Raw genomic sequence first — 14,801 nt, forward strand, 5'->3', positions numbered from 1 at the left:
TCCTGAGAGAATAAACCCGCCCCACCAAAATTGCCAATGTAGAAAAACAACCCCGGCACGTTTCACGAATTTTTGTTCTTGCATGTTGCTTTTGCTGCCAATTAGAAATTGAATGACAAACTAAATATGCATGATTCTAAAGTGCAGATCTTCTATTATAACGAGACATTCTATTGTACTCAAAGTATGTCTCATTTCTACAGGACTGTGTTTCGATGAGCTTTCGTCTTGCACATTGCAAATGAATGCTGTAGCTGAATAGGTTTGGTATTTTTGTGAATATCTTACCCTACCCTTCTCCCCCCTCCACCCCCTTAAACTGGGTAAACAAGAATGCTGAAAGTATCCATAAAGCTGAAAATATAGATCCAACATAAAAACCAGAATGAGCTTTCTGATGATGAAAAAAGGGTTGATCGTTACTTATGGTTTTCATATTGCTCTGTTTTCAGATGAGTGAGCGTTGGTTATTAAAGGTTACACTTTGCATTTAAAACATTACAAAACTCAAACCTATTTAAAATAAAAAATGTAATGTCATTTTTTTGGTGCCGTTTCTTATGTAAGCTTTATTTTCAAAAATGAAGATCAGCAAATAAGCAATAATGGCTGATCTATAATTGGTCCTATAGAAAGCTAATAGGTTTTATATATTAAAATATGCCGAATTGAAGCAGCAAAAAAAGAAAACAATTATGCGTGTGTCAGATTTATATTTGAAATTTGTAAGTAGATGGCCTTATCAAAACCTACGGTTAGTAGCAATTATTTGTTCAAAGGTTTTCCTGGGAGAACAATCTACCTATCCCTTATAGGGCTCCTAGCAAACAAGCCATGTGGCTTCTAAAACAAATTCATATATTAAGCAGGGTTGCTATTGTGTAGTTTTTTTCTTTTTTCTGATTTCACTCAGTCTAAGCAAACTGTCTTGTGCATCTTAGAACAATTTGGCAATCAGAATTATCAGGCTGGACGGCCAAAAAGAGTTTGTTTTGTTAATTGCTCTTGTTAAGCCTAATTACTAAATGGGGTGGAGTTGATGCAAGGGGAGGGAAGAAGGTTGTAGTAAGGGGAAACTTAAAATCCTTGGAACAGCCTCGGAGAAGACTAGATTTAAAGAGGCAGTGAGAGTGTGTGTATATACCAGACAGTGAATGAGTAAGAAACAGTCACAGATGTTACACATGGACTAAAACTCTGGAATGCACTTACTGGAGACGGGATACCTGCTATATTGGAATACATCAAGGTACAACTAAAAAATTATAATAGTAATTTGCATGTATCCAGGTTGCAATTTCTATCCAACAAGGAATTGAGTGTTGATATTTTTTGTGATTATTTTATTTCTTCATTTTAAAGTGGCTCCTTTTTACTGCAACATTGTAATGTAAAAGGTAATTTTTAATTCCTTTTTTTGCTGTTGGTTATGACTGATTTATTTCCATGTAATATTTGAAACTTTTCTAAGTTTAAAAAAAAAAAATATATATATTTTTATTATTCTACTGGTTTTCTCAATATATGTTTATTTGAAAGCGATAAGGGGCAGCTAGAGGAATAAGGTTACCTCTATAATTAAAACAGTTGGAGGTGTTTCTGCGTCTTACCGTGGGGATAGGTGTGTGAGGCTCATGTTACTTCTCTTTGCTCACTGGAGATACTGCTGAGTAAAAGTGTTTACTTTTCTCCCTGTTATTTATATTAGTTAAATGTACTGTACTGGGTAAATCAACTTTCTAAGCCCCATATTTCAGCAGGGACCCTTCTTATTTGACAAATGGTTTAAGTTTGACACCGTTTTATCAGTTGAGCTCCTGCCGGGTGCTGCTTCCTTCTGCTTTATCACACACAAAAAGTGAGTTATCTGAGATATATTGTTAACAGTCTGACAATCTGCTGTGGCAAAGATTGATGCGACACGTAATGAGGGAAATGTAGCAAACAAGCTTTGTATACAGTTGTTTACTACACAGCAGAAATAAGCGATGTGGCGAAACGTTGAACATTTTACATTGTTATGCTCTCTGCTCCCATTTCGTATCCCGCTTCAAATAATTACCGAGAGCTGCCACTTTAAAAGAGGCATCGTTTATACTTGAATATTCCTTTTCCGTGCTAGGTGTCGTTGCAAGATCCTGAACACCGTTATTCATGGGCCCTATCCCCGCGTTTAAATGAATCAATTCCAGTGTCTCATTTTGAGATATTAAATCAGAGCTTGTGGAAGATCACAATGATGAAACTGGCATTGTAATTGGAGGCATCATTTGTATAAGACTACATTGTGTGTGTGTGTGTGTGGGGGTGGGGGGGGGCGGGGGTAGCATTTCTAGGTTTCTGAAGAAGTATTGGATGTTGGTTACAGAAAAATGTTTGCTTTGCTGCTGTCGTCGCGAGTACTCGTTTTGTTGAACCAGAGCTGGGTGCACAAGCAGCCAGTGGCATATGGGATTGTAGAGTCTTCCACTCGGTGCCAGAAAAACTCTGACATGGTTAAGTGGCGACAATGTTTGTTCCCATTTTGTACGTTTGGCGACTAATTCTTCAGATTGTCATTGTAACTTGCATCTGCCTTGCAACTTGAGCTTAATGAAAAGTACAGTTTAATCACTGGTGAGCCAAATTGAGCATGATTAGCTGTTATTGCAGATTAGTGTATTGTCTGGTACAGCAGAATATTGATCTGGATGTGTCTTGCAATGGGTAGTCTGTAGTCTCATGCTATCCTCCATACTGTGGTGGGCACCGGTGGGGGGAGGGGGGTATGCTGGGGGCCTGACCGTGGAGACAGAGGGAAGCTTCAGGCAAAGGTCCAGATGGGGAGGAAGACTGGTCCTGAAAAGACCATGTCAGGAAGTAGGTCAGGTACTCGGGGAGATTATACGAGACATGCATCATCCCCGTGTGGCAGGCGGCAGGACAAGCAGCATACAATTATGAGGAATTAGGACGGCAACAAGTAGTGCAGATTTATCAGCTTTAATTGTCTATTGTCAGGACAGGGCCCTTCTTGCAGATCACGGCCGCTGCGAACTTCCTAATACCTTTAATGGACTCTCCATTGTGGGATTATCCCTTCTAAGAATAATGTCTTTTAAGACGAGTTGCTTGGGAAAGGGAAGAAAAACAGCCTCTGCTGTCTCTGTGTGTCCCCTGCTCTCTCTCTCTCTTTCTCTCTTTGATTTGTTGCATTTGTGCAGGAAGTTGGATGAGAGCTGTGTTGCTCTTCTGTCAGCAACTGTATTCCTGGAGGGGGATTGAGAGATACCTATTGAACATTAACCTCCTTACTCCACCTTCCTCAATGAGACCCATCAGGAAACAATAGGCTTTTTGATAGGAGGATAGATAAGCAAGGACACAAGCTTTGAGTCTTTTTTTTTTTTTTTTTTTTAAAGCGTCTCTGGTTTATGCACAGTAAACATTGCAGCATTTAGAGACTGATAAGTTGGAAAAAAAGGAAAATTGAAATAGTGTGCTGTCATATTAAACTTGCAAACATTTAAATAATGAATTTGTAGTATGTGTGTACACGTTCTACCTACCAATTAGATTGTAAGCTCTTCAGGGTAGGGACTCCTTTTCCTAAATGTTACTTTTATGTCTGAATAGCTTCTTCCCATTCTGTGTTATTTGTATTATTTGTTATTTATATTATGTCATGTGTAATTACTGCTGTATATATTAATGGTGATATATATATGTATATGTGTATATATATATATGTATATAGCACATAAATATACACACATACACACACACACACACACACAAACACACACACATCCCTGTGTGTGCGTATATAAATATATTATTATTATTACAGCAGCCATGGTAGCCCTTTTACCCCTAAGAAATCCCTTTAGGATCATTAACTATGTATTGATAGACGTTGCTTAATCTGTTTTAGATAATCAGAAAGTCTTTGTGGCAATAGAGATCATGGGACAGAGGTCACACACATTATCTGTAAGTGTATTTCTCAATTTGAGCTGTTTTTCACATTCACTCCCTCTGCGGGCACATTCTTTGAGACATGTACAGAAGACACACGCGCACTTCAGAGAAACAGGGGATTTCTGAGATCTGGGCTGTAATACCATTTGCGTTTTGCAGAGTTAAAAGTAGATGCAGATACTAACTCTGCCTGAGAACTGCTGATTAATGAGGTAATTGAGGTTTTTGGGGACATGAGGTGGAAAGAAAAAGACGGCTAAAAAGCCCAGTCATAAAATAGCATGTGAGAATTGAAATTCCTGTCATTGCTGGGAGAAGGTTCTTGTATTTTTTGGGGTATTAAATATCAGTCTGGTAATTGGCTATTGGTCAATGCTGGCCCCGAAATGATAGATGAATGGGTCCTTTTTGTGTCTTTTGTCATAAAGTTTCTCAAACCTGGATGCTTCAAAATTAAAGGTGAGCTCTAAAAGATAGTTTTAAAAGGAGAGCAGAAAAAGGCTCAGTGAGTAAAGACACTGACTGGCACTGAGTTTGAAACAGGGGAACCTGGTTCAATTCCTGGTGTCGGCTCCTTGTGACCTTGGGCAAGTCACTTTATCTCCCTGTGCCTCAGGCACCAAAAATATAGATTGTAAGCTCCACGGGGCAGGGACCTGTGCCTGCAAAATGTCTCTGTAAAGCGCTGCGTATAACTAGCAGCGCTATACAAGAACACGCTTTTAAAAAAAATTAAATCGCTGGATTTATGCAATACTTTGAAAGCAGGTAGGTTGCCTGGAGCAGATTGATTAAATTCCTCTACAACATATGGCTTGCTTTCATTTTTCTTTGACAAGAATCTCTCCTCTTTTCTCATCCCCCCCCACCCCCCCCCCCCCACCCCCCAGCTCTTCTGGAAGCGAAGGGGTTAATATTCATAACTTGAATATAGTGCGCAGTTAGGTTGACTCGTCTCTGGGACGTGTGCTCACATGTCACTAGCTCCACTTGCAAAATGTTCTGTTTTGAGATGACTTAAAAAAAAAAAAAAAAAAAACATTTTACAAATCCTGCTATTGAACATCAGAACAGTCATTCCATTGCTTTCAGTTTGTATTTATTCTTCCTCTTCACTTTTTCTTTTCTCTTGACTGGCACGATGAGCCGTTAATGCTAATGGTGAATGAAAAGCTTTAGGAGACATCTACATCTCAAAGTGACTTGCTATCCTTTTTTTCTCCTCCTGTGCAGCTAGAGCCATGATCACATTGTTTCTATGCGTTGTTGCTGTGACTCTGCATTACTCCTCGTTTCTCTTAAACAATCATACCAGTTCAAAGCCTAGCAACCCTCTTAAGTCTTATATATTTTTTTAGTATTTTCCAACAAAATGAGATGCATGTTGTAGTGCAGGAGTGGCCAGCTGCAGTCCTCAAGTGCCACCAACAGGTCAGGTTTTCAGGATATCCCTGCTTCAGCACAGGTGGCTCAGTCAACGACTGAGCTGCTGATTGAGCCAGCTGTGCCGAAGTAGGGATATCCTGAAAACCTGACCTGTTGGTGGCCCTGCAGGACTGGAGTTGGCCTCCCCTGTAGTAAGGGGTACAGAATTAGAACCCCAAGATCACTCAAGTGGTTAATTGGCAAAGGCGTTGATGGTAAGCCGGGCACCTGGTTATCGAGGGAAGTTAGATGGGAATACACATCCGACTTTACTTTTGGTCAAACAAATACGACACTGCAGATCGGGCCATCAGGAAATCCTTTCTCGACCAAGCAAACCGGGGTGCCCCTGAATTACCTGTAGAGAGACATTGTTAGTGCAACCTTTTCCAATTGTTCCCAAATGAAATACTATTGTTAAACACCATGTGCTGCTAAAAATGATTGAATATTTTCTTAGCCCTCAATTTTGTTTTTATAAAAAAAAAATGTTGTTTATTATGATAGAAATAAAAAAAATTCTACTATATTTAGATTTCAATTTTTTTTTTTTTTGGGAAATGTATGAACTGTTAAAGTGAGATTTGCTGTAATCCAGATTATTTTTCTACCTCCAACGGACCCCCAACACACCCCCAACACGTGAATTCAGTAGATTTTTCTTTTTTTTTCTTTGACGTTACATTTTTTTTTTTTTCTTAATGAAACTTTCTAATTAACGAAAGCTTTGACTTCACAGTGTGAATATATTTGTAGCCATCGCAATTTGGCAACGAGAGGCGAGCATTTGTTGCAAGGCTCTCTGATTGGCCGGCCCGGGCTAGAATTCCAGGTAGAATTGTAGCCCCGCCCTCCCAGTGACAGCATGACTGAGTAAATCACAAGAGCTAATAATAATGTAAAACAGGAAGAGAAAGGAACAGTCAGTCTGTTTGGTTAACATAGTCTTAAGTAGCGGCGTTACACATAGCCCTCCAGTGTTTCTCGGAGGCAAAAGCAGTGTGTGTAGCACCTGTCTGGCAGTATGAGCGAGAGCGAGCTTCAGGGGAGGTGACTCTAGGTGTGGATCAGCTGAATTCTAAGTTCTACAGCAAGTGGAAAGGAAATGCCCTGTGTGTGTCTGTAAGAGAAGCTCATCCAATGTTGGATTTTTGTTGTGAAAAGCGTGTGGAAACTGCCTGGGTAAGCAAGCTTTTTGTTTTTTGTTTATTTCTGTTTTCTTCTTGTGTTCAACTAGTATTTGTCGTCCTTTTTCTGTGTTTGTGTTTTCACGCAGTGCCTGTTTGTAAGGTTAAGGATTCTCTAGAGCTCCTTATTGTAAGTTTCGTTACTGCACTTTTCTCAGTTATTGACTCCCGTTTGTCTACCTATAAATTACATTATCTACCAGATATGAAGAGTGGTTAAATCTGTGAGATTATATATATTTATATATATATATATATATATATATATATATATATATTTCAATTTAAAAGTATATTTTTAGCTTTTCACATTAAACAGAAATTTTGACATTTGAATTATTTGGCTTTTTATTTATTTTTATTTTCTATTCGAATTACTGGTGCTTATATTATGTGACGTTTTGAAATGTTTCATGTATCCTAAATTTGATCTGTTTAATTCAAGCTACTGCTAAAGATAGTGTCGTGCTTTACAATTTGTATGTTTTAGACATTCGTCTTTATTTACGACACAGATTGTAACGTGGGTTTGATAGGTCACATGCCAGTGGTAATAAAACCATGGGGAATTTTATACGTTAATACAGGGGATAGGCTTGCCAAATTTAACTTGGCAAACAATCTCTGAATCAATGTTGATTGCTTCTACTGATCTGCCCCCCCCCCCGCCCCCCCCTGCATTACTACAAGAAATGGGAATCTGTATTCGATCCATCCATTCATTCGGTGCTTTGCAAAGTGTTGTAGACCCTGAAGGGGTTAAAGAGACCCCTTCCAGTGATCTAGGAGATATTATTGCGGCAAGGGATGCTGGCAGGATGTAGGTTTTTTTTCACCCTCGGCAGGATGAAAAAGACGTCACAGAAGGTTGTTTTGAAAGTTGTTTGTGAGCTGGAAGCTGGTGGGAAAGTTCAGGCTTCCCCATTCGGAAGAGCCAGGCTGGGTTCCGTTCCCTGTAGCAAGCAAATTCCATTTTTAGCTTCATTCAGACGCAGACAACAGCGCTTTCCTCTTCCTTTCCTTGTTTGTGACACTTTCCAAGGCAGTATTTCCAAAGGCACAGAGTAATCTAACGGCCACGACCCCAGACATGTTCAGAGGCAGCGTAGGACATGCAAAAAAACCACTTATATTCTAGGAATTAAACGGCCCACAGAGGTACTACAGGTAGGTGAGCGAAGATTTCTTTGGTCACTTAATTGTGTTACTCTGTGTTCTATGGGAATTTAGTTCAAATAGTATTGAAAATATATTTTAAGTAATTGAACTAATAAACACTTCTTTTTTTTGTGTGTGGCTATTACTCAACTATACCAGCTATCCAGTAAAAGTTCTAAAGTGCCACAGATTTTTGTATTACTCACACTGTCTTAAAGGAAATCGCATGATTTTGAAGGAGAATAAGGGCTGAGATTTTCCCTTTTCTCTCCCCAATTTCCAGGCTGCCACACCGCATAGAGCGATTGCAAGTTTTATAAGTCCCCATTTGGAGGGGATAGACTGGAAAATGAAAATGGACATGGAAGGCGTTGATATGACTCTGTGGAATGAGGCTGAATTTGAAGAGAAGTGCACCTATGTTGTGAAGGATCACTCGTGGGACAGCAGTGCAGATGGAAGTAATGTCATCCAAGCGCAAGCCTCTTTGCCCAGGAATCTTTTCTTCAACTATGCATCCACCTGCAAAGAGGTAAGTCGACTTTAATAGTCGGTATGATGTCTCCCTAACCCCCAGATTAGAACAGCCACTGATGGGGAATTTATAAGACTGTGATGTATACTAAAGGCAACTTTCCTGTTACAGTACAGCATTACGTAACTAGTAGATGCACAATGGGATTGAATATAAATTACTACTGTTTCATATATGATATGGTTATATTGTGACTGTGCAGTCTTTGTTTTAAAGGACATAAGAAATCAAATGTAAAGTGTATATATATTTTTTCGTTTCCCAAAGACATTGACTTAACCGCACAAACTGTATTTGTGCCACTTGCCTTTTGGGGGAGTTTTTACCTATTTGTGTATTTCACTCAAGATTTATTGAGGTAACCGACACACAATACCAGCTCGTTTTAACTCGCCGTAGATTCCTTTTTAAATGACGTTTCCTTGAAAAACCAAGCAAGTGCTTTACCAAGTATCGCATCCATGCAGCGGCATCGCTGCCAGTGTTCTCCTAACGCCATCTATTGCCGAGTGCTCAGGGGGCAATACTGGATTGTCGACTTTGCAGCAACACGAGCCACTTCCATTATTTGTTACAATCTTTACCTAGCCACCTTCGCTGGCGAGAAAATGGCGTGACTTGGTATCACTTTGAATTCCCTCATCTGAGAGATTCCACAGAGGATTGTATTTGGGGGGGGGGAGGTGGGGGGCGCTTTTAGTTGTTTTTTTTTCCCCACTGTTTATCAGCAGACGGTTGGGAACAGGTCATTGTGTGCGGTTTTAGACGGGTGCATTCTTTAATGTTTTTGTTTTTATAAGGGTTGTGAGGTGAGCCGGGATGAGCAATGGGGCTGTTTACATTTTTATATGGCAATTATAGCTTAGGTGTACTACTGAGACGATCAGCTGGATAGTAATCTCAGAGACCGTCCTTATTGTGCTACTGCATTCCACAGCTTTCCGGCAGGGCCGCCTCTTACAGTGTCTTCCTGTAACGTAACACATCTAAGAGAGAATTCAGACGTGATATCATTACTAATGCTGCACTTGGGCTATTTACGTAGCACACGTAGCACGATGTCGTGATGAACAGCACGTCTTCTAAACTTCGTCTTCATTTGTACAAAAGTGGGTCGTTTAAAAAGTGCCTCCCACACCTAGTGGCCCTTGATTACAAGACTAACGCGATCACTATTTGTGACCGTTCCTTTCTGCTCCCTCCCTCAAACGCAGCACTTGAAGATTTTAAAGGCTCAGTGTGCTAGTTAAAGATGCATTGTGTTTCAATATGCTGGCTGGCTGGCAATGGACCAGTGGTCACCAGCATGGACCTGCACAGTACATTGCTTCCATTAACCACTTGCTGTGAGCGACCCTGACACAAGCACACTTTAAAAAAAAAATCATTTCAAATAATGAGTTTGACAGCTATTGATCGTGTCACTTGACACAGCTATGTGCTCACTTATACGTGAATAAAACACATTGCTGCTGTGTCTTGTTTGGGTGTTATTCATTTGAGTTTGCACACCTAGGTCGCTATCTGTGGGGTGTAAGCAGCAAGCTCAAGAGCTCTGGAGAGGCCGTTGCAGTGAGACAAGAGTAAGGACAATAACATCTTATGGATAGGCAGAGTATTGAAGTCCTCAACTCAGTCAAAGTATTACGTGTTAAATTATGTTTGCATTATTCCTGTTTCAAGCAAATAAGAGTTGAAGCACAGAGTTTGCATTCTAATCAAAGTAGGGCAAGAAATTATTAGTTTCCATAGCATCGCTATGAATGGCTTTTAAGGGATATTAGTGGCACTCATGTTATGATAGGGGGGTTCCTGAAAAGATTGGAAGCAGAAAGCTGCTCTGGATGCAGCAGTTTTACCAGAAAGTGACTTGCAAACATTAGGTCGTTTGCTGAATGTCACGTGTGACAAGATTGCGGAGTCTCCAACAAATGGTTGGTAGCCAGTCAGACATATGACGTTTAAGCACACAGCTAAGGGGTACTTCTATATAGTCCGAAGCATGATGCGATCGGCCTGATAAAAACCCTTTTTGACTTCCGGGAAACCGCCATTCAAATCAATGTGACTTCGGGACAGTATAAAATAACCCCCCAAAGACATTTATTAGTGTGTTGCTTTCCCCCTTACTGTGCCATCCTGGCTCAATATTAGGGAGCTTTTAAGATGTCTAAACTCTGTCAACTACAGTAGCACAACTTTTAAACCGTAGAGAAGAGTGGTAATAGAATTGCTGCATGGAGAGGGATTGCTTCACAATGTTTTGTATGCCTCTCTGGCATTGAAGAAGTTGAGAAGCTTGTCTCGCTGTTAGATTACTTATTTGAACTGGACTATAATTCATTGTACAATAGAAAACAACTGAAATCATTGCTACTCTATAGTTGATTATTAGTCCCATATTTTTCACAAGAAACGGGAGGCCAGAATTGTTATTTAAAAGGCACTTTGTGCATATGCCCTTCCTTAATTTTGATAAAATGGCTACATTCTAGCGATACGTATATTTAATTTGATTGTTAAGGGTCTGTGACTTCTTTCTGAGCCAGTCCACTGCAGTTCCCTTCCTTACTGAATGGGTTAAGTGTTACATGTCTTCTCTCATCACAAATATTTCAATCTCTCCGGCATTTGTTAGTGAAAGATGGGTGACTGTTCTTTGTCTGATGCCACTGGATGTCAGGCAAGCAGCACTCCATGACCCAGCGCAATGACGGAGATTGATTCTTTAAATTGGTAGGGAGGTCAATGCTGGCTAAAGCCGCAGCACAGAGTAGGCTAGGAGGCAGAAGATTAAGTATGAACTTGCTAAAAGCCCTCTGCCTCCTCTCCTGAAGTGTTTATAGAAAAGGCCTTGCCCCAGCAATGAATTATTAGGACCTCTGGACAGTTCCAGTGGCAGTTTCATCCTAGTTTAGATTAGCAGCGTTTTAATGGATTTCTAAGCACTTATAGGGTGTGTTTTAAGTGGAGAATTTTCAGAGGCTTCCAGCAGTTCTGGGGTCTAAAAAAATAAATAAAAATAAAAACGTGTGTGTGTGTATATATGTGTATATATATATATGTGTGTGTATATATATATATATATATAATGTGTGTGTGTGTGTATATATTTGTGTGTGTGTGTATATTTTGTAGATCAGCTTGCAAAGCACCATCTAAATATACTACTCCGCTTAAAAATGAAATATACGAAGGAGGTGCATGTTTACATCAAATATACATACATACTGTATAAATACACACACACATACACATAGATACGTGTGTGTGTGTGTGTGTGTGTGTGTGTGTGTGTGTTTATACAGTATGTATGTATATTTGATGTAAACATGCACCTCCTTTGTATATTTCATTTTTAAGCGGAGTAGTATATTTAGATGGTGCTTTGCAAGCTGATCCTCAAAATCTAGTAACGTGTGATCTGCTGTGTCACTGAAACTGCAGTGCCAGATGTTTTTCACTTGACTCTTTCAAGTAAGGGGTTTTTTCAAGAAGTTCTGACAAATGCGATATGTTAATGAGGGCACAAATATAGAAAATGTGTCTGAGTCGTATATATGAAAGCTTTCTGGGGAAGTTGGAAACACAACTGGTTGTGAACTTTTAAAGTGCCAGGTGAAAGATGATTAGAAGAAAAAAAAACATCTGCTTTTTGCAAGACAATCCCAAAAGTTCCACCTGAATTAAAATGAGGCGAATGTGTTCCTATTCTGATACACCGATTTCAGTCAGTTGTATCTTTGTCCCACGTCACTTCCAGTCACATTTTTCCTTCAGTTCTTTCCATCACTGCATAATCCACCCCCCCCCTCCCCCCCAAAAAAACCCCACTTCTGGGAATTAGTCTGGTAATGATATGGACTCGTATGTCACAAGTTTTTAAAAGAAACTAGTCAAATTAAACGTTGTCATGCAAATAAAAAGTATTCACTATTTTATCATCTCAAAACAATGTACAGTATGTAAGACTGAACATACAGTTCTAAGTGGGAGTGAGTGCAAATCTTTAAGTGCATTATTTTCTTTCCCCTGTCTCTATCGCCCTCTACGGGCCACTTGATTCCTCGCCTTCATTATTGGGCCACATTGATTTGCTGTAAGAGCCTTCCGTCTGTGTCCTGGCTGCGGAGAAACCCTGCTACTGCTGACCATTGCAGCTTGCGTATTCGCTACCCCTTTTCTGAGAAGCTTGGCTAGAGAGACTGATGTCTCGGATAATGTTTTGACCGTTTTACACGATCATAAACATTTTGCTTTGGAGCAACGTTTCTCTCAAGTTTGCTTGTTTAAATGTAAAAAACAAAAAAAAACCTTTCAGGCACACAGACCGATGACTGTATTTACAGACAAGAATAGTATAAATAAATGCAACTTTAAAACTAAACATTTTCAAGCCGAGACTTTCCGGCGCCAAGGTTATAATTAAATCTGACCTGTATGCTATAAGTAAGACCCCACAGGCGAGGAGGGGACTGCTGTGACCCATTTTACTGAAGGTGACTGGGAAACCTAACCTGTTGTGCAGCTAAGCTGGAAGCTGCACACCAGGGGCCATATTTGCAAAGCCATAAGACACCTTCCCGCCTATTCAAGCAAGAAAGGTATCTTGCTGAGCACGGAGGCGTCTTCATGACATAGCACCGTTTGGTAGACCTGGTCCTTAGGCCTGGTCAATATCGCTCATGGGAACGTGGTCTCACTTATTTTTAGTATCAATGGTCTCTCTCCGACTCTACTATCACTCATCTGGATCCCTGGACGTTAACGGGTATAGCAAAGGGGATACAATTATTTTGTTTTGATACGTTTTGCGAGTGTTGAGAGCTATTTTGCACCCAACTACATTTTGTTGATGAGCAAAGTTTGACCACACGTGGCAGATCACAGAAATATTGAAAGTGCAGCGTTGTCACATCACCTGGTCCTGCCAGTGATTTGGCTGATAAAGGCTTTATTGATCTGTTCTACGTTTTGTTTTGATTTCTTAACCCCCTTGTCTTGGTTCTAGAGAGGCGTAGCTTTGTTATAGTTTGATACCTGTTAAGGGACCACTATGGAGTTCTTCCCGATGAAATAAGAGGTTATAATAAAGCCTTATTTAACCACTTGCTATCAGAGGGCCATCAAATGCATTTTTTTTTTAGCAATAGTTCACTGACTCCTTTTCCAGAAATTAAATGTACTACACCTCTCCGTTCAGTGGGGGCCACAATGGCAGTCTTGTATTTTGTATCACATATCCTCCCAGCATAAATGGTTTGGCATCTTCACTACCACACTAGATACTGTATCAAGCTATTCTGGTAGAAAATAGGTTAATCAGCCTTGTGCATCTTGTGGATGTTTCTTCCCTCCCCCCCGCACCCCCCCCCCCCCTCCTGCTTTCATTCCTATTTTTAATATTAACCACATGTTTTCCCTTCCTTTGTAAGGTAACTGGAGTTGTAAGCAAAGAGTACATCCCGAAAGGAACGCGTTTCGGGCCGCTCGTAGGAGAGATTTACACAAGCGATACAGTTCCCAAGAATGGAAACAGAAAATACTTTTGGCGGGTGAGTTAAGGGGAAGAAACACCCACCTCCTCCGGGCCAACAGCAATCAAATCAGTAAATGCGTATAGATGAAAAGCACTGACTTCCTGCTCGGTTTTGCAGAGCAAGGGATGGTGTCTTTTATCATGCTATTGTGTGACCACGCTAAATTAGCTGAGTAAATGCCTGAGCATCCGATAAATTGGGGCCGTGTGGGTGGAGAGTGACAGTGTGGTATGATTTGGCTTACAACCTGTTTCTCCCTCATTCTTAGAATGAGCACCAAAGGGTTTTTGTTGTGTGTGTAAATAGAGGAAGCAGATTTGCATTTCTGAACATGGGAAATTAAGTCATTTAACAAGGTGTTAATGGAAAGGTTGAAATAGTAATTCCCATTCATCCTCCTTTTTTTTTTTTTTTTTCTGATCAGCGACTTTACATTTAGATCATTAAGTAGCTGTCATGTAACATGTGACTCCAAGTCTTCCATTCCTCGTGGAGGGAGCCTATAGCAGGGTCTCTGCCAGGCATACAGAGGAAATTGTGGCCGATCATGTCCCATATGACACAATTCACATCCTGACTACGCTGGCAGCCGTGAGAACCTGTGCTATAAAAGCAGACACGTTCCCCCTCCTCTCGCTCACGTATAGAGAGAGAAGGGATGTGTGGGGTTAAGCAAACCCCTTAAGTGACATTGTTTCTTGTAAGTGTTCTGTGAGTCAGCACGTTCTCCATCTGCTTGGTCGTACATGGAAATATCACGAGATGCGGTAGTTTCTTTCTGAACGTGTGAGCTCACCCAAATTTTTTTTTTAATTATTATTTTAAGCCAACTACTGTAAACTGTACTTCCATTGAAAGATAGCAAATCAAGTTTTGAAATGTAAGTGAGCAAGGAAACCTCAAGACTTCTTTTGATGGCTGAATTCACGCAGCCCTGTTCCATTGTCTCACAACGCCATCGCCACAACATTTCACGCACAATCCTTTGATGCAGCC

General features: G+C 40.3%; 1 protein-coding gene across 4 annotated transcripts in view; it reads left to right on the forward strand.

The window, feature by feature from the left end:
• Nucleotides 1-14,801, forward strand: part of PRDM1 (PR/SET domain 1) — a 97,418-nt gene that overhangs the window by 73,111 nt on the left and 9,506 nt on the right. Inside the window, exons 1-3 of one of the 4 annotated variants that reach the window (XM_075597543.1) lie at nt 1,103-1,249; nt 8,014-8,262; nt 13,701-13,820. In XM_075597543.1, the coding sequence (XP_075453658.1) occupies nt 8,080-8,262; nt 13,701-13,820 (303 nt within the window). In that variant the 5' untranslated portion in view covers nt 1,103-1,249; nt 8,014-8,079. Of the gene's footprint in view, nt 1-1,102; nt 1,250-5,949; nt 6,568-7,486; nt 7,740-8,013; nt 8,263-13,700; nt 13,821-14,801 lie in introns of those variants that run through there. The other 3 variants (XM_075597540.1, XM_075597544.1, XM_075597541.1) reach the window with 3 other exon arrangements.

The sequence above is a fragment of the Ascaphus truei genome, chromosome 4 (genome assembly GCF_040206685.1).
Source record: "Ascaphus truei isolate aAscTru1 chromosome 4, aAscTru1.hap1, whole genome shotgun sequence".
NCBI lineage: Eukaryota > Metazoa > Chordata > Amphibia > Anura > Ascaphidae > Ascaphus > Ascaphus truei.